This window comes from Alexandromys fortis, unplaced genomic scaffold (assembly GCF_014885135.2).
Source record: "Alexandromys fortis isolate MF-2015 unplaced genomic scaffold, M_Fortis_MF-2015_v1.1 scaffold_92, whole genome shotgun sequence".
NCBI lineage: Eukaryota > Metazoa > Chordata > Mammalia > Rodentia > Cricetidae > Alexandromys > Alexandromys fortis.
Window position 1 is genome coordinate 5851454 of NW_026067972.1, and position 18906 is coordinate 5870359.

Sequence of the window (18906 nt, forward strand, 5' to 3'; positions counted from 1 at the left end):
GAACTTCTAAAGCTACACAATAGCCCTAAGATGATGAAACAAAAAAGCTAAGACTTTACAAAGAGATATTGCTTCAGTAGAAGTTGCATAAAAAGGCTCAACCAGAAAACAAAATCTTAAAGAGCAAAACAATGAATCCGTGGTCTCCACAGGTCTAACAACTATTAACACCTTACATTTGCTTTAACCACCTCAGATGTGCACTATAATTATTCTCAGCGGCTTGATTACTTGAGGACTCATTATAGATAGTGAGATTATTTGTTCCTGTATTCCTTATTCCAAACTGGGCTTGGAATAAGCTCAGTTGGTAAAGAGCTTGCCCAGCATGTCCACAACGCCATGTCCTAGTTCCAGCACTGCATGAAGTAGGTGTGGTGTACAACAATAGTCCCAAGCCAGGATACATGAGATACTGTCAGTGAAAAAAATCCCCAAACAAAAATACCCCGAATTAAATCTTAGCATGTTATCTCTTTAGAATAAGGGCTCTGTCACGTCTAACCACAATACCATGACCAAGGTCAGGATCCCAATACTGATAGAATACTATCAGTTTATATTCAGATCATAATCAGATTTCATTAATTCATCTCACTAATTTTTGTTATGAAATTTATTTTTTATTCCAGGATCATTCAATGCACTTGGCTGTCAAGTCTCTTTGGTAAATTTGATCTAGAATCATCCTTCAGCTTTTCTTTGCTGGATAACAGTAGTCTTTTTAATATAACTGATATGTCTAAAGAGTATAGGCCATTGTTTCAAGGGACCTCAATCTGGGTCGGCCTGACTGTTCCCTTACGACTCAGGTTATGAGACTATGATTCTTTTCAGTGCTTCAGGTCAGCTAACACATTATTTGTGATGTAAACTATAAGTTGATGTGAAAGACTTTTCCAAAAACAAATTTAATAAATGACTTATCTGATTGTGCCCACAATTATTATCCAGCTTACCTGTTCACATACATCACGGCACATCTGGTTATCCTTCGAATGATTACAACATACAGCACCTAGGGAGAAGAGGAAACAGGACGTCTCACGGTTAAGCAACGCCATTGTTCAATAGGCTGTTTTTTTGTTTTCTGTTTTTGAGACAGGTCCTCCTGACATGCACCATAAGATGGCGTCCAAACTCCTCATCCTCCTGACTCAGCCTCCAAAATTCTGGTGGTAGAGGCTGTACATAAGGCATGTACTATCACGTCTGGCTCATTTTAACTGGATCTTCAAGGTGCATCTATTACAACCAAGATGCCAAAATAGAGGCATGGTCTTTGGTCTAGAGAAACTAATAGGAAAGACTGTCACATGACAACAGTAGCTACTATTATTGTGGACTTCCCTTCTTCTTCCTCCTCCTCTTTTTTTTGGTTTGTTTTTTTTCAAGACAGGGTTCTCTGTGTACCTTTGGTGCTTGTCCAGAACTAGCTCTTGTAGACCAAGCTGGCCTCAGACTCACAGAGATCCACCTGCCTCTGCCTTCCAAGTGCTGGGATTAAAGGCGTGTGCCATCATTGCTTGGCTATTGTGTACTTACTATGTGATACATTTTCTACTAAGCTTGCTTATATATTTTTCAGTCATTAAGATTACAACAGACAATATTTTGTTAACTGTAACACAAAGCTAAACTGGTTTTAAAATAGTGAATTTTGTTTAGGACTTGTTGAATCTGAAGTTCCTACAGGATATTCAGATGGAAACTCTGGTAGAGTCCAGAGTCAAAGCTTGGAGTACAGCCCAGCCTAAAGATCCAAATGCACACTTCCTGACATTTTCTAAGGAGGCAGCTCTCTCTTCTGTCTCTCTCCCTCCCCCTCTGCATCTTTGTTTCTCTCTTTTTGTCTCTCTCCCATTCTCTCTTCCCTTACCCATTCCTTTTATCTCAATAAACTCCACACTCAAAAAAAAAAATCCAAATGTCCAAGTCATGAGTATAAAGCGTAAAGGGATAGGATGCTGTCAGGGAGTTTTTACTGAGAAGTAAACACAGCAGCAGAGCCTAATGAACAGCCACAGCTGAGCCACATAGTAAGGGAAGGAAAGGGGGCTGAAATAGAGCAGGAGAGAGGGCAGCCACTGAGCAACAAACACTACATGGAATGTCAGGTGCCCACAGAGACAGAAGACAGATTGAAGGCTGGAAAAGAAAATGAGTTTGCTTAGAAAGCCACCTGCTGGCTGGGTGTGGTGGCCCATATCAGTGAACCTAGCATTTGGGATGAAAAAGCAGGAAGACTCAGAATTCAAGGCCAAAAAAAAATAAAATAAAATAAAATAAATAAAATAAAAAGCCACCTACTGAACATCTCAGATAATTTCTTTTTATTTATTCACTTGCTTATTTATTTTGCATGTGTGAGGTGAAGGAAAGTAGTCAACATATGGGAAGAAAACTAACAACTGTCAACAGAAGTTCCTTGAAAAAGCCACTATAGTTGAATATTCTACAGACTGATTAGGACTTCCTGATTGTGGTAAACCCAATTATCTTGAGCTATCTTTAGTCCTTAAGAGTCTTGTATCACCCACCTCTGTACCAGACATGATATCCTTTAACTATCACATAAAATCTCTGGAATGTATTAATTTAGCAGACCGTTAACCAGCTTTAACTAACTCGCAAATGAAAAGTGTAATCAAACAGCATCTGAAACCTAGAGTAGAAATCTCCCCGCTCTGCTACAATCAACTGACCTACTGTCTCCACTGACATGTTTAGTAACTATAAAAGCTACTGACTCATTACTTTCTTCTGTAATCACACTATAGAAGTTTTTCCACAGTGGACCGTATCGCTCCTGGGCCATGGTCGCTCACATTTAGCTCAGAACATACTATTTCTTATTCCCTTTGGAGCAGGAACATGTTCTGCTTGCCAGAGCAGCAACCAAGAAACCAAGTTAAGTAGAAAGTTTCAAGATGGTGGCATGTGCTACATGCTGCTGTCAGGTGAGGTGGCATTCCTATTAGTCACAGTATTTAGGGTTCTAAAAGATACTGTTATCAGTGTGAACCAGTAAAGGCAAGACCCAGTTCAAGAAGTACACACTCCCTCTTCCCAGGAATAGGCTGTATAGTAAAGAATCTGGGTGGCTTTTGTTCTAGCTCTTGAGAGGGAAGATGCTAGATCCTTGGAATTTCCTCAACAATAGGTGAGCACCTCTGTTATGATAAGAAGTAACCCAACTGCAAAGCTTCAGGGTAGGGACTAGTCAGGTCTAATAGACTAGCCTGCGACTGGAGGATTGGGATTTGAGTCATTTATCAACTTGACCTCTCAGTCACTGGTGGTGGTGGGGGGGGGGGGGATAGAGATTGAATGCAACCACTGACCAATAATTCAGTTAATCCTACACAATGGAAGCAGATAAAGACTCTGACACAGAAGTTCAGTAATGCTTTCCTGGTTGGTGATGGAGACCTTGCCCTGGTTCACATATCTTACACAGGACAGCAGTTGTAGTATACTCAGTGTGTACTCTACCCTGCAGCTCCTCCCCAAAGAGTCATTTTACATGTTCTCCTTCCCTGAGCTCTGAGTTGTTCTTGGGAACTTCTGACCCTGGGTAATGGGAACATAAGGTCTATATAGAGATCAAAAGTATGTGAAAGTATGCATCTCTCCAGCACTGGGCTGGAGATGGACCAGTGGTTAAGAGTGCTTGCTGCTCTTCCAGAGGACAGGAGTTCAACTCTTAGTACCTATATTAGAAGGCTCAAAACTGCCTATAATTCAAGCTCCAGGGGATCCAACACCTTCATCTAGCCTCTATAGGAACCTACATACAATTCTTGTATATAAATGAGATAAAAAAAAGTGGTTTTTGAATTGAAAACAGGATTAGTATTGGAGAAGAAAAAAATGAACAAACAAGGGAATAAAAAAGGAAATTTTAGCCGGGTGGCGCACACCTTTAATCCCAGCACTCGGGAGGCAGAGGCAGATGAATCTCTGAGTTCAAGGCCAGCCTGGTTTACAAGAGCTAGTTCCAGGACAGGCTCCAAAGCTACAGAGAAACCCTGTCTCGGGAAAAAAAAAAAAAAAGGAAAAAAAAGGAAATTTTAGGTCTTACTCAAAAGGCTGCCAAGCTCAACACTGGAAACAGTTTCTCCACAAAGCAATGGTGGGGCTGTGGTCTTACTGGACAATTGGTTTTCATGAAAGACTACTGTGGGAGAGCTTTCTCATGGGAATTCTATATGAAAAGCTTCTGTGAGTTCTCAGTGTGTGACTGAGAGACTCGCAAACACAGCCTGGTGTGTGATGCGAACCCGCAACCCCAGCACAGCCTGGTGTGTGATGCGGACCCGCAACCCCAGCTCTCAGGAGCCTGGGCAGAAGGAACAGAAAGGAGTTAAAGGCCAGCCTGGGCTACAGAGGGAGTTTGAAGAGAAAAATTTTAAATCTAAAAATGGAAAGAAAAGTCTAAACACACACACACACACACATACACACACACACACACACACACACACACACACACACACACGTCACTATGTTTCAGAAGGAAAAAAGTGCCTTGTATTAATTAGTCTTACTTTCTCCGGGGAAGGCCCAAGCAATCCCGAGACCCTCACGGCAGCGCTGCATCTCCAAAGGCTCTGCCTGCAGCACCGCTGACGGCGAAGGCCCCTTACCTGACCAACATGTTGTGCTCTTCTGAAGTGCTCTACAAACTGGCACTTTCTACTGCCCTCTAACACAAAGGTCATATGAGGGCAGAAAATGCAGCTGATTTTGAGCAAAGATAACTCAGGGTAACATATGGTCCCAATAAACATGGGCTTAACAAAAAGAAAACAATCAGGCAGACAGGAGTCTGATTTGGGCATAGGAATTTGTGGAAAAAAAAAAAAGTTCTTGAAGTAAAGGTCTATTTAAAACAGTCACAAAATATACTCTAATAGCAACTGGAGGGTTTATATAAAATAAAATACAGACCCCTCCATTTTACATTTAATAGTAAAGGTCAAATTTATTGTGGCGTGACTTTCAAATGAGAAGTTTCCAGAAAGAAACAGCACCTTCAGCTGACCGACCCTTCTGCAGTGCTGACCAACAGCTCCTATCAGTGACAGTGGACAGGTTGGAGTATCACAGGTCCAGAGCCTAACTACAATTTATCTTGGGCTATCTTTAGCCCCTAAAGACCCTGCGATTTTGGAATGTATTAACTTAACAAAATCCTAGTTTTCACAACCCAAAGGCTAAGAACGCCACCATACAGTATCTCAGGCCTACAGAAGTTACTGCTTTGCTGCAACCCACCTACTTGATGTTTCCACCAATGTATTTGAAAGTGCCTTATTTATGACTTTCTTTGTTCTACTGCTATAAAAACTTCACCAAATTGTTACAGCGTTGGAACATGGAATTTGGGGTAATCTAAATCTATGTTCCTGGGCCATGGCCACTTTTATGTGGCTTCAGAATAAACTATTGCTTATCCTTTCTGAGGTGACAGTTGTGTTTTTGTGTTGGCACAAAGCTAAAACTAAAAAATATATATATACACACAAAAAAGAAAGACACAACAAAATTTGGAAAATAAAGATGAAAAGGAAAATGATTTCTACTACAATTGTCCCACCGCAATCTCTGCTGACATTCTGGCATATTTCCTTCTAGCTTTTCCAAAAGCTTTTTCTGGTACTTCTGACAAAATAGGATAAAAGAGGGCAGCCTGGAGTCCTGCAGTAATAACCCCTTTCCCTCTCAACCGAGCATTCCTCTCTAATAGTACACTTCCGCCCCTGGGAGGACTGCCACCTCCAACAGACCTGGGAGCCGCTGCCCCATCACACTGCCCCCGCTGATTGGGAACAGGAGACATTACTGTATTAGTGAACACTTTTCTTACTTTTAAACAAACAAAAAAACCCTTTTTATAATCTTTAACACTACATCCTTTTCAAGAAATAAGTGTACACCTATATTCCCTTCATATGCTTTCACCGAGGATATGAAAAATCTGAATGCAATTCAAGTAGCAATGAAAGGACTTTATCTTCTTTAGAATAATTCAAATGGATTAACTGGGTCATTATTCAGCTATAACTGGGGTGGCAGAGGAGGAGGGGAACAAACAATGCACAACGCAGTGCTTAATGTTTTCTACAAGGCAAGCTTCAGAAACACTCTGTTTCATAATTTGATTCTAATTTGCTTATTTGCTAACCCAATTTGTTGTAGTTTAAAGCTCTGCTCATTGCCATAAAACGGACCTGGACAAGGGGAGAAACGTTCAAATAAAGCCTGAGACTGACCTGAGAGGAAAAGGCACAGGTTTTACCCTCGTGAAAGAGATACAGATGCCATCTTGCAGTCTTAGTCTCAGACTCTGATTATAAAATTAATGAAAACCAACGGGAGATGCTAACGGCCTCGTTTGCTGGCTTTGAGAATGAACTGGTGTAGTCTGGGAATATTCGAGCAGAATTATCCAATGATCTGAAACACCAAGGCCTGGCTGAGGCTGGAGACCACAAGCAAACTACAGAGAGGCGAGTGGGCACAGGCACACGCTCTAGCTACACTCGGAAAGTGCAAGTGCTAAGGCCAGAGAGCACTTAAGGAAGCAGATACACACCATAATCTAAAAATAAACACCCTTAGAATTACAGGCTTTTTGAAGTTAAAAGGGATTTTGCCACAGAAGCCTCCCAAAAGCTGTAATTCAATTTTGTCATTGCAAAGCCATTCCTGCTTTCTATGCCAAAGAAAACAGGTCCTCCAATAAATACATTCTAAAGAGCTACTAAAACGGAATATGTACATATTTATATATATCCTACACTACTGATAGAAAAAACAGAATCTGGGCTAATACCAAAATTATAAATAAAAAGATAAATTTAAAGATAAATTCTTATTTTCAGTATGTGAAATCTTTTAAGTAAAGTTTGACTTTTAAGACAACTTAGAAAGTGATAATCACTAAAAATATTTAAATAACTGTAACTTTAACTTATAAATACAGCCATGCAAACTGTCTCACTTACTCCCTAAAAAACATATAAGATGGGCACTGTGCTACAGACCTTTATTTAATCTTAGCACTGCACTCAGGAGGCTTGGGTAGGAAGGTCACTATGAGTCGATGGCAAGCCTGGGCTACAATGCAAGACTGTCTAAAAAGACCATTTAAAAGCCCCTCCACTCTCCCCAAAACAAAGAAAGATATGCATATATATGTATTTATTTATATATTTTATCAGCCAAGGAAGAGCCAAAAGTAAATGCTTAACCATATACCCAGCACACAGTCAACACTGCTAGTGTCTTGTCACGCTCCATCTGTCTAGACACACATAACCAGATGCACAGTTTGTTTCTGCATTACAGATCACCCCCACTGCTTGTCAACACTGCAGTGTCCTCATTTGGTTCTAATACCAATAAAAGTTCCACGTTATTTCTCTCTGTTTTTAGAGATATGGTGATGTCACTCTTAATCAGCAGCCTATCTCCTGCTGGTCAAACTCTAAATTTCCACATCTTTCCCTAGTTTTCCCTTCCTTAAACTTTAATTATTTTAGTGGGGAAATTGTAATCTACTTGATCTCATCTAAGCCACAGTAAGTCTTTCTTCTTTAATTTGGCTGTTGATTTTCTGGTTAATCAAAGTGGCAGACGCGGAACCTTTAACCCTCGGCTCTTCTCCGTCGTTTCACTTGGGTATAAGACAGTGACTGTAAGCCTCTGGTACACTGTTCAGTTAAAATCTGCTCACTGATTAAAAATTAACGTATCTATTATATTATGCCTTTAAACTTTACTTATTTAATGCATATGGGTGATTTGTCACCATGTATGTATGTGCACCTTGTTTGTGCAGTGACCATGGAAGTCAGAAGGTGTCAGATCTCCTGGGACTGGAGTTAAGATGGTTGCAAGCGGCTACATGGGTATTAGGAATGGAAGAGCAGCTAGTACTCTTAACTGCTGAATCATTTCTCCAGCCTTTTTGTTAACTATGCCGCCCAAAGGCTTATTTTATTTATTATTTATGTGTGTGCATGTCTTTGTGTGTATGTTATATATAGGTGGGTGCTTACAGAGGCAAGAAGTGGGTGTCAGATCTTCTGGAGTTGGAGTTACCTAATGTGGGTACTGCAAGCAGAACTCGGGGCCTCAGAAGAGTTGCAAATGCCCAAAAGCACTGAACCATTCCTCCAGCCCCATATAATTCCCTTTTAACAGGAAAGAAAGTACAGGGCACCGTCTCTCACTTCATCATCTCAGTACTAAATTACAGTGATGCTCTCATAATTCAGGAAACAGCTTGATTTAAAATATATCTATAACTGGAGTCAATCAAGTGCCCAGAAGGTAAGCAGCCACTGGTGACAGGCTTACAGGGTCAACAGACTTGGAATTCGGGCTGCTGATGAGCACACAGAAACTGCAGGAGCAAAGAGGAAGTGTAAGAAATGCACACAGCAGCAGCATGACAGGGAAGGGCTCTCTCACGCAGGCTGCTTCTGAGCAATTTTCCACTTTCTCTAGGGCTCTGGAAGGTAAAGAGTGTGCTGAAATGCCCCACCCCTGTGCACGCAATTTCCTTAGATGCTACATAAGAGCCCCGGATCTCAGCCAGCTATCTCATTTCTATTCCTCGTCATCAGGCGCACCTGACCCAGATACTCGCTATTAGAAACAACTAGGGGTGACTCTTCTGAGGATTCCTAGTTGTCAGGATTCTTGGGGAATTCCCTTCCTCATTCTCCAGGGCTCCCATCAGAAACAAGGGATCTAATGGTGCAAAACTTAGTTTCTAATGACATTTCTTGTTTAGAATGTCTCTTTCAATATTATATATATATTTTATATATAAAAAAAATATATATATTTTAAATATATATTTTTAAAATTTTGTTGACACAGGGTCACATAAAGCATGCTAACCTCTGCCTCACTATATAGAAAAGAATGATTTTTAAATGCCTAGTCTTCGTGTCTTCATCTTCCAAGTGCCAGTATTCAGGTGCGTGCTATCACACCTAGCTTTAAAAAAAACCTCATTTATATGTGTGCACACATGTGGGTGCACATGTTAGGAGGTCAGAGGTTGATGGCTGAGGTCCTCCTCAGTCACTCTCCTTTTCTTTGAGACAGAGGCTCTCCCTGAGCCTGGGCAGTACCAGTGAGTTCCAGGGATCCACTTCTTCACCCACCACCCAGGACCCAGTGCTGGGATTACAGACGTATGCTGGCGCATGACTTTTCGTGTGAGTGCCCCAGCTCTGAACTCAGGGCTTGGGCAAGCGTCACAGGTACTTTACTGACGGAACCATCTCTAGTTGTCCTTGTGTACCATCCCCACCCACTTGCTTTTGAGACACGTTCCTCCCACAAAGAGCCAGGACGGCTTGGAACTTGCTATAAGCCCAGGTGGGTTTTAAACTTGCAATTCCCCCACTCACCCACTGAGTGTTGGAATTATAAGCACATGCTACCATGCCTGAATCTTGGCAATATTCATGTTATCTCCAAGCTTTGTAGCATTTGCCATATCATGTGCTACATGCTTGATGAAATCAGTTTTTTTCTCAAATACATTTAGACTTGAAATTTAAATCGATATGTGCTAATTAAACCATGTATTAGCAATGTAGACATTCTGCAATTCTTGGGGATTTATGTGTTTCATTTTAAGACATGGTCTCATTAGGTGGCCCAGACTGGGCTCAAATTTGAAATCCCCCTGCCTCTCTACCTCCTTAGTTCTTGTATTACCACTACATGCCACCATGCTTAAAGCTCTGGTGATGTTAAAAGTCTGAGCTTCCCACTGAACTGTAAGCCCCACAAAAGGAGAGAACATGTCTATTTTTCCACACCACTTTGTAACTCGGGTTGTGGTTTCCAGCACTATTAAATAGCAGCTTAACAAAGACTTGGGGCAGTCAGCTACTCCTAATATCTATCTTCAACACATACAAAGATGGACTTCTCTCTTCCCTGACTCTGACCCCCGACACTTTCCAGGTTTGGGGACTGAACTCGGGCTTTGTGCATTCTAGATGCTCTACCTCTGAGCTACATCCTCAGCCCCCAATGAAACTTTTGGCTCTGTTCCTGCCTCTCCTGCCAATTCTCCTCAGTACTGCTTTCCCCATCTTTCCTACCTTAGAAGAGGGCATCACTTTTATCAAGCTCTTTAAGATAAAACAAGCAATAACCTGTAATTCTTCCAACACTGCCCACATTGATCTGTCAGGATATCTTGACTCCCTTTTACTTCCACAACTTCCCAAGTCACCATTATCTTCTTTAAAATATTGGAGCTCTATTGTTGTGGTTATGGTTGTTTTGTTTTTGAGAAAAGGTCTCGTTATGCAGCCCTGGCTGTCCTGGAAATCATTGTGTAGATGAGGCTGGTCTTGAATTCACAGGGCTCCACCTGCCTCTGCCTCCCTAGGTCTGGGAATACAGGTGTGGACCACGCACACCTTTTTGAAACACTAATGGATTTCTAGTAACTCTTTACTCTTTTATATATAATTACTACTTTATTTCTATTTTATTTCGGGTTTCAGAAAGTGTGATCTGAAATATAAATCTATGGGGCTGGAAAAATAGCTCAGTGGCTAAAATATACATCAAGCCATATCTCCCTTATGTAGAATTCTTGATTTTTCTTCATACACAGAATAAAACCAGATGGTTCCAGCAAAGCTAGGCACCATCTAGCCCTAGCCTACACTCTGGGTCTTATGGCTCTGTTCTTCCTACGGACGCAAGAGAGGAACTCCAGCTACAGTACGCCAGGACAAACTGTAGGATATGGTCTGTCACTAGCCCTTACTCTTTCCACATCATGGGCCAAGATAGTCAGAGGGAAGAAAATCTGCTTCTTATTACTTTCCTCCAGATAGGCGTTTCCTTTTCCTAACTTAAAATTCATAACATTCTTTTCCTGGATTCTAGGCTATTACATAATCCCTCAAATGTCAACTCCTTAAAACTTGGCCTTTAATGTTACCCGTCTTTCTTTTTTTTGTATTATTACAAAACATCTTAAATAGAAACAGAACCACTAAGGTGCTATAGACACAGACTCCGAGCCTGCAGCGTGGGCTCTTGTCCCATCCTCTAATGAGACCATCAGTGAACAAGCTGCAGCACACCCTTACCTTCACCCCAGGAGCAGAAGAGTCAGGGCAGATAGAGCAGAAGGGGTCAGTGACCTGGAAAGCTTTGTACCAGAGGAGACAATCTTGGATGGGGATAATGAGAGGAAAATGAGGCCGTCTGAACAGGACTAAAAACCAGGCCTTCACTGGAACACAATTTAATAATTGTGTTCTCAATTTCTGCTTCAGACCTTCTACAGACCCACAGTGGAAGCTTTTGTCCATTATGTAAGCCAGTGTCCTTCACATAAGAAACCCACACTATATGCTTCCCAGAATTTAGTGCAAGAAATGAGACTCGATTTACTATCGAACGTGGAATTAACTTTTTATCAAATAATGCAAACCGTATGAAATCACAGATGTCTTGGAGATGGAAGGGCTACTGGAAATAACTAGCCCAGTGTGTTCAATAGTGTTATAAAGAAAGTTAAATAGTAGATGATTTTCTTCTTTCTACAGCAGTTTTATTGAGATGTAAATCACGTCTTGTGAAGTTTACCCTTCTAGGGTGTGTTAATTCAGTTATTTTCAGCACATTCAATTATACAACATTTCTATCAACCCCAAAAGAAACTCACATCCAGGAGGCGTTCTCTGACGCCTCAACAAATAAGGGTCTTTGTCAAAGGACTCCTCGGGTCTCTGCTGTGAATGCACAGGACGGGCTACAGTGCAGGGTGTTTCACTCACACTCGCACGTCGCTTATCTTTGTCTTTCCTTTTCTGCTTTTCATTTTTTCTTTTTTATTATTTGAGACAAGGTATCGCTCTGTGATCCATGCTGGCCTGGGTCTTGTGGCATTCCTGCCTTAGTCTTCCAGGAATTACAGGTGTAAGCCACTACACCTTGCTTGTCCAAATACATTTAAGAGCTAGCATTTTGGTGTCTGCTATGCTAAGTGCTACCTCAGCTAATGTTCACAGTAAAATCTCAAGGAGAGGTTCTCAGTCTTTCTAATGTTGCGACCCTTCATGTTGTGATGTGCCCCGACTATAAAATTATTTTATTGCTACTTCATCACTGTAACTGTACTACTGTTCTGAATCATAATGTAAACATGTGTTTTCTGATGGAGTTCGGCCACCCCTGTAAAAGGGTTGTCGTGTCCCACAGGTCTGAGAATCACTGATCTAGACAATACCATATATAAAAGTGTGAATATTAAAGTTAAAAAGATTAAGGCTAAGTAACTTGCTAAGGTTTTCCTCAAGGCCCTACTCTACAATAGTAGGAGATAAGAAAGGTCAGCTAGTATTCTACAGATAATATCTTCGGGCTAACAAGAACACAGAGAGGTAAGCTGAATTCATCAAGAATTTATAACATTCTTTTCTATTACTTTCCTTACTAGTGTATAGCTAAATCTAGAACTCAACTAGTTAACTAATCCTAACAAAATCCCTCCCTTCTTCAAATGCCTGCCTTTATAAACAAAACAACAAAAACCCCACAATGTTAATATTATAGACTTTCTTAAAAACCTTGTTGAGACTGAGTTTGTTTTTCGCTATGCGCCTCACCCTCTATGCAATACACTCCTCCGTTACTTTCGTCATACAAATCCCAGGTATCTTTTGATGGCTAGTATAGGTAGGCACTTGGTCTTTCTCATCTTCTAGGTGAATGTCACCCTCTCCTCTGTGCCCCTGCAGCCCCGCCCTCACCTCTTCTCTGAATATGTTTGCCTGAACTGGAACTCCTTCGAGATCCTATCTTATGCCAGCTCTCAGGCCGAGGTCTCCCGGGAAGCACAAGTTAGTGTCAAGTCCGAAAGCTGAGCAAGGGCAGGAGCATCCTAAGCGGCCAAGCTTCCTACACATCTCTGATGGACGTAACTGCTTGCCCTAAGAGCCCAAGAACACTCTGCTCAAGGCGGCCGGCCGGCCCCAGGGTGATTTACCAGTTTGTGGTCACCCCCGTCCCAGCACCCGGGGATCGGACGGACAGTGCACCCACATGGCAGCCTTGTGGAGCTCACCGCCACTCAGGCCAAGTCAGTCAAACCAAAAATGACAACAACTGTCCGGGCAGCGGTAAGAGGGCGGCACCTACGAATCCCGTCCGCGGGTCAGGGCGATCCGGAGCCCAGGCACCTCCCTGCTTTCTGACAGGGACCCGGGCCAGGCACCAGGGTCGGGCAGGGCAAAGGGGCCCCTGTCTGGGAGGTGACACAGCAAGGCCTCGAACCCAAGTCACCACCCCTCGGGTACGGAAGATCTCCAGGGCAGAGAGGGCAAGGAAGGGGAGCGGCCTCCGGGCCCCGCCCCGGCCCCGCGCTCCAGGACCCGCAAGGGTCCAGGCCGCCCGCGGGTCTGGGGGCGCGCGCACCCCGCCCCCGGCCCCGCGCCATCTTGGGGCGCTGAGCCGCTCGCTCGGGACCGCCCCGCCCGTGGCTCCCGCGGCTACTCACCCGCGCTGCCCGGAGCCAGGCCCCCCGACACCTCCGCGACCCCCGCCGCGGTCAGAAGAAGCAGCAGAGCGCCTCGAGGGGAGGCCCGGACGCTCGCCATGTCCGGGCTGGGCGGGTCCGAAGCCGCTGGATGCTCGGACCCAGCCTGGCCACAGCAGCCGCTGGCACCAAACCCCGCCCCCAGCTCCTTCGGCCTCGGGTGATTGGCTGCGGCTCTCCGAAGCCCCGCCCTGACCGCTCAGCATTTCCAAAACCTCCCGGGGGGCGGCAGCGCGCCCTGGACCCTGGCTCTTTGTTAAGGGCCAGCTGTCTGTCGCCTTCGGCCTCGGGCTCCCGGGCTGCGTTCTCCAAACGGGAAGTCAGAGGCTGGAGACCCCTTTGGAGCGCCTCTGCCGCCTGCTGGGGAAATAGGGGGCCCCGCGGCTCAGAGGCGAGTGCTCTACAGGTCCGTCTGAAATCCAGAGGCTAAGTCAACTGAACCGCACGGGGTGCACCGCTACCTGCGTCCTCCTGGATACTCAATATCCTGTCCAAGTGCTACCTCGTCCTGAAGAAGGAGTGTGTCAGCTGGCCTCCCCTCAAAGTCAAAGGGCTCTGCTGAAAGGCTACAAAATCACAGGGTGGCCCCACTGTGCCAGTTCACGCACTGTTAATATCTTTCCACCCAGAGAAAAGGGCAGGACAACTCTTATGGCTAGACCTGGAAAGTCTGGAAATTCATAGTTTTTGGAGATGGATCTTCCCGTGCCACTCTAAGCATCTACTATGGAGAATGTTCCAGAGGGTCTACTAATCAAAAGTTAATTCACTGGGAAAGAGCGCCTCTGCTCTTTCTGACTGTCCCACCCTTGATCAGATAGATCCATTTTAGAGTTACCTTGTTCAGAAGTGAAGCCAATTGCTTGTTTCCACTTTCCTCTGTCCAGGGCACTAACCGCAGTGATCAGATGGTAGCAATGACTCTAGAGGAAAGAGCAAGATCTTGATGCCCCACTGCGTTCAGATTGCGCACTACTCCCGACTAGCCCTATGTCTGTGGGTGAGGACATTTTACTTCTGAGGCTCCTAGTCTCCCCCACTCTGACCTTCTTAATAAGATTAACGAACATACTGTGTTTGTTTATTTATGTTTATTTAATTAATTATGTATTTTGGAGACAGGGTCGCATAAAGCTCAGGCTGACCTTGAACTTACTATGAAGCCAAGGCTGGTCTTGATTTCCTGATCAAGTGCTGAAATTATAGGCCCCCAGCTTTGTAGTGTATTTCGAATGTCTGAGACAGTACCTGGCACAGTGAATAAAGTGGGCACTCTGAAACTGAGAGAACTTAATTTGGGCCGTGGGACTGACTGGCTGAACTTATTTCCCACCCTGCCCTGACCACTTTGCACTTCTTTTTAACAATAGACTTTCCCTTTTAGAACACTTTTGGAGGCTTTTATACATGAGCACTGTATGCGTCATTGCTAGCCCACCCTCTTCCCCTTTCAACTAAGGTTTTATTTCTTTTTTGCATTCACTTCTTTTAATTTTTTTTTCAAAAATTTACACTTCCTCCCCTCCCATTCCCCTCCTGCTCCCCCACTCATCCTCCTCCCTCCCACTTCCTCCTTAAGAGTGCAGGGTACCCTGCCCTGTGGGAAGTCCAAGCTTCCCCACCCCCCATCCAGGCCTAGGAAGGTTTGCATCCAAATAGACTAGGGTCCCAAAAAGCCAGTACATGCAGTAGAAACAGGTCCCATTATCGATGGCTTCTCAGTCTGCATCCATTGGCAGCCATATTCAGAGAGTCCGGTTTGATCACATGCTCGTTCAGTCCCGGTCCAGCTGGATTTGGTGTGCTCCCATTAGATCAGGCACTCTGTCTCAGTGGGTGGACGAACCCCTCCTGGTCCTGACTTCCTTGCTCATCTTCTCCCTCCTTCTGCTCTTCAACTGGACCTTGGAAGCTCAGTCCATTGCTCTGATGAGGGTCTCTATCTCTATCTCCATTCGTCACTGGACAAAGATTTTATGGTTGATATTTGAGATAATCATCAGCATGATAGTGGGGCAAGGCCAGTTCAGGCACCCTCTCCTCTGCTGCTCAAGGACCTAGCTGGGGACATCCCCATGGACACCTGGGATCCCCTCTAGAACCAAGTCTCTTGCCAACCCTAAATGGCTCCCTTAATGTAAATATCTTCTTCCCTGCTCCTATTTCTGCCCTTCCTCCTTCTCCACCCTCCCACTCCCCCAAGCTCTCCCCAGTCTTTCCCTTCTTCCTTCTCTCTCCCCCTCTCCCCTTCCCCCAAATTCATCTTCACCCCTACCCCCACCCCCATGCTCCCAACTTTTGCCAGGCAATCTTGTTTGCTTCCAATTTCCAGAAGGATCTATATATGTTTTTCTTTGGGTTCACCTTGTTATTTGGCTTCTCTAGGCTTGTGAACTATAGGCTTAATGTCCTTTGTTTATGACTAGAGTCCATGCAAAATTCAAGATGTCATTGTTTTTTACCACTGAGTAGTACTGACATTAAAATTCTAATTAACCCAATTAAAAAATGGAGTACTGAACTGAACAGAGAATTCTCAACAGAAGAAGTTCAAATGGCCAAAAGACACTTAAGGTCATGTTCAACTTCCTTAGCAATCAGGGAAATGCAAATCAAAACAACTTTGAGCTACCATCTTACACTTGTCAGAATGGCTAAAATCAAAAACACCAATGATAGCCTATGCTGGGGAGAATGTGGAGTAAGGGGAACACTCATCCATTGCTGGTGGGAATGCAAACTTGTGCAACCACTTTGGAGGTTTCTCGGGAAATTGGGAATCAACCTACCTCAGGATCCAGCAATACCACTCTTGGGAATATACCCAAGAGATGCCCAACCATACTAAAAAAGCATTTGTTCAACTATGTTCATAGCAGCATTATTTGTAATAGCCAGAACCTGAAAACAACCTAGATGCCCCTCAATGGAAGAATGGATAAAGAAAGTGTGGAATATATACACATTAGAGTACTACTCAGCAGTAAAAAACAATGACATCTTGAATTTTGCAGGCTTTACTTTTTAGGATAGTTTTAGGCTCATAGCAAAGTTGAATGGAAGGCACAGAAAGTCCATGTCTCCTGCCTTTAATCTGCACAGCCTTAGCTATTACCAACGTCCTCCACAGCGGTCTATCTAGGGCAGTGAACATATCTGCACTGCTACACCAATAGGATTTACTATCGGGACTGTGCTGTCTGTGTGCTTTGACAGATGTACGTTTATCCACCACTATTCCTTTTAACTCTACACAGTAGCTATTAGAAAAACTACGTGGTTCACTGTGGAGCCCCCACTGTATTTCTGTCCGACATTGCTGGTGTAATGTTTCGCTTAGAAATGATTGATGAGCCGGGCGATGGTGGCGCACGCCTTTAATCCCAGCACTTGGGAGGCAGAGGCAGGCGGATCTCTGTGAGTTCGAGACCAGCCTGGTCTACAAGAGCTAGTTCCAGGACAGGCTCCAAAACCACAGAGAAACCCTGTCTCAGAAAACCAAAAAAAAAAAAAAAAAAAAAAGAAATGATTGATGATTGGAGATCAATATGGTTCTTTAAAAGGATGTAACCACTGGTAATTGATTGTTCTGAGGCAAAGAGCCATTGCTCTGTATTTTAGCTAAAGAAAACTCATTAAGTCTCCCCCCCCAACACTGTTTTTAGGACTGAACCTGGGGCTCACACGTGCTCAGCAGGTGCTGTGCCACAGTGCAGTGTCCCCAGCCCCTCCCACAAATCTTTTGGTTAACGGTTTTGTGGTGTATTTTCCTTGTGAGTCTATCCTTCTTTTTTATTTCCTTCTGAGACAGGTCTCCCTTTGTAGCTCAGGCTGGCATCGAACTCGAAATCCTCCTGCCTTAGCGTCCAGAATGCCCCAGTCCCTTACATTTTTCAAGAATAGAAATTCTCTTTGTGTTTTTCTATGTCTCTATTCTCCTACTCATGATATTCATGCCCCCCTTTTATATTTTTTATAACATTATTTTATAATGGCTATTTAATGTCCTTGTTTGATAATTCTATCATCTCTGTGTATATTTATGTTGATTTTTTAGTTATGAGTAATATTTTCCTTTTTCTTTACATACTGGATAGATTTTGGTTGTATGACATACACATGAATTTCGTGTTTGGAGTGCTAAGTGTGTGTGTGTGTGTGTGTGTGTGTGTGTGTGTGCTGTGAGAAATGTACTCTTCTTTTTCTGGCATGAAGTTAAGTTGCTTGAGGATCTCCTGAGATCACACATCTGTTCCACCAGTGTCGCCACACTTGCCTTTTATGTGATTAAATGTGTGTGTGACACGTGCTTTCAAGTTCAATTCTGCTAATTCCAACATCTGGATAATCCTGGCAAGGATTTCGAGTGGCTGCTTTTCATCTCGATAATTGATTGCGATTTCTAATCTCTTCATGACTAATACATTTTTTACTTTACAATAGACCTAGGACAAACTCCATAAAAGCCTGGTCCCCACTCCTAGGACATGGCTTGTCACGGCAGCAGGAAAAATGGAAACTGGAAATAGAACCAAATGGACAGCCTAAACCTGTACATAATGCGCAGCCTGTGAATTTGACATTCTACACATTGGAAATGATAAAAATAACTCAAAGCCAAATCACTAAACATTATTCAGTCCCAAGAACAGGAGGTAGAGGGAAGATAGAAGAAAGGAAGTGGGTCGTTCAGCGTCTGATGTGTGCGTAGTTGGATTCCAGGAGAGAGGAGAGGATTGAGAGCAGAAAGCGACCAGGAGACTGGTACCTGACACTCCCCAAAGGCACCCTAAGAAGAACAAATTCAAAGAAAGTTCACCCTAGAAATCATAATCAAACTGATGGATAAGGATGAAATGACTGACTAATTATAAGATGGTAGGAACCACACAGAATATGTCTGACATTTCTTCAGAAATGCTGGAAGTCACTCAACTCCCCCCCCCCCTCGCAACCTGGTGCCATGGCCCTAGTCCACCATTCCGCCTTGCACAGACTGTTGAAGTAGCATCTTAATTCACCTTTATTTCATCCAATAACCTCTGTGGTCTCTTTTCAATAAAGCAATTATAGTGACCCTTTTAAGAAGCCTGGCTTTTCTTCTCTAGAACTTTCCAAAGCCTTCCCACCGCACTGAGCATACAAGGCTCAGATGTATTATCACAGGCTCTCCCTAATCTGGCTTCCTCAGCTCTCTGCCCTCATGTCTCACTGTCCTTCTGATTCACTCACACACTCCAGCCACATCTTGCTTGTGCCTTTGCTTAATTTCTCCACGCGACTCTAGCTTGGGTTCTTTGCAC

General features: G+C 43.6%; 1 protein-coding gene across 1 annotated transcript in view; it reads right to left on the reverse strand.

The window, feature by feature from the left end:
• Reck (reversion inducing cysteine rich protein with kazal motifs) overlaps nucleotides 1–13731 on the reverse strand; it is a 66411-nt gene extending 52680 nt beyond the window's left edge. Inside the window, exons 1-2 of the mRNA XM_050156076.1 lie at nucleotides 13565–13731; nucleotides 960–1018 (exon numbers count right to left, since the gene is read on the reverse strand). Coding sequence (XP_050012033.1) covers nucleotides 960–1018; nucleotides 13565–13664 — 159 coding nt within the window. The 5' untranslated portion in view covers nucleotides 13665–13731. The remainder of the gene's footprint in view (nucleotides 1–959; nucleotides 1019–13564) is intronic.
• Nucleotides 13732–18906: the final 5175 nt, after the last annotated feature.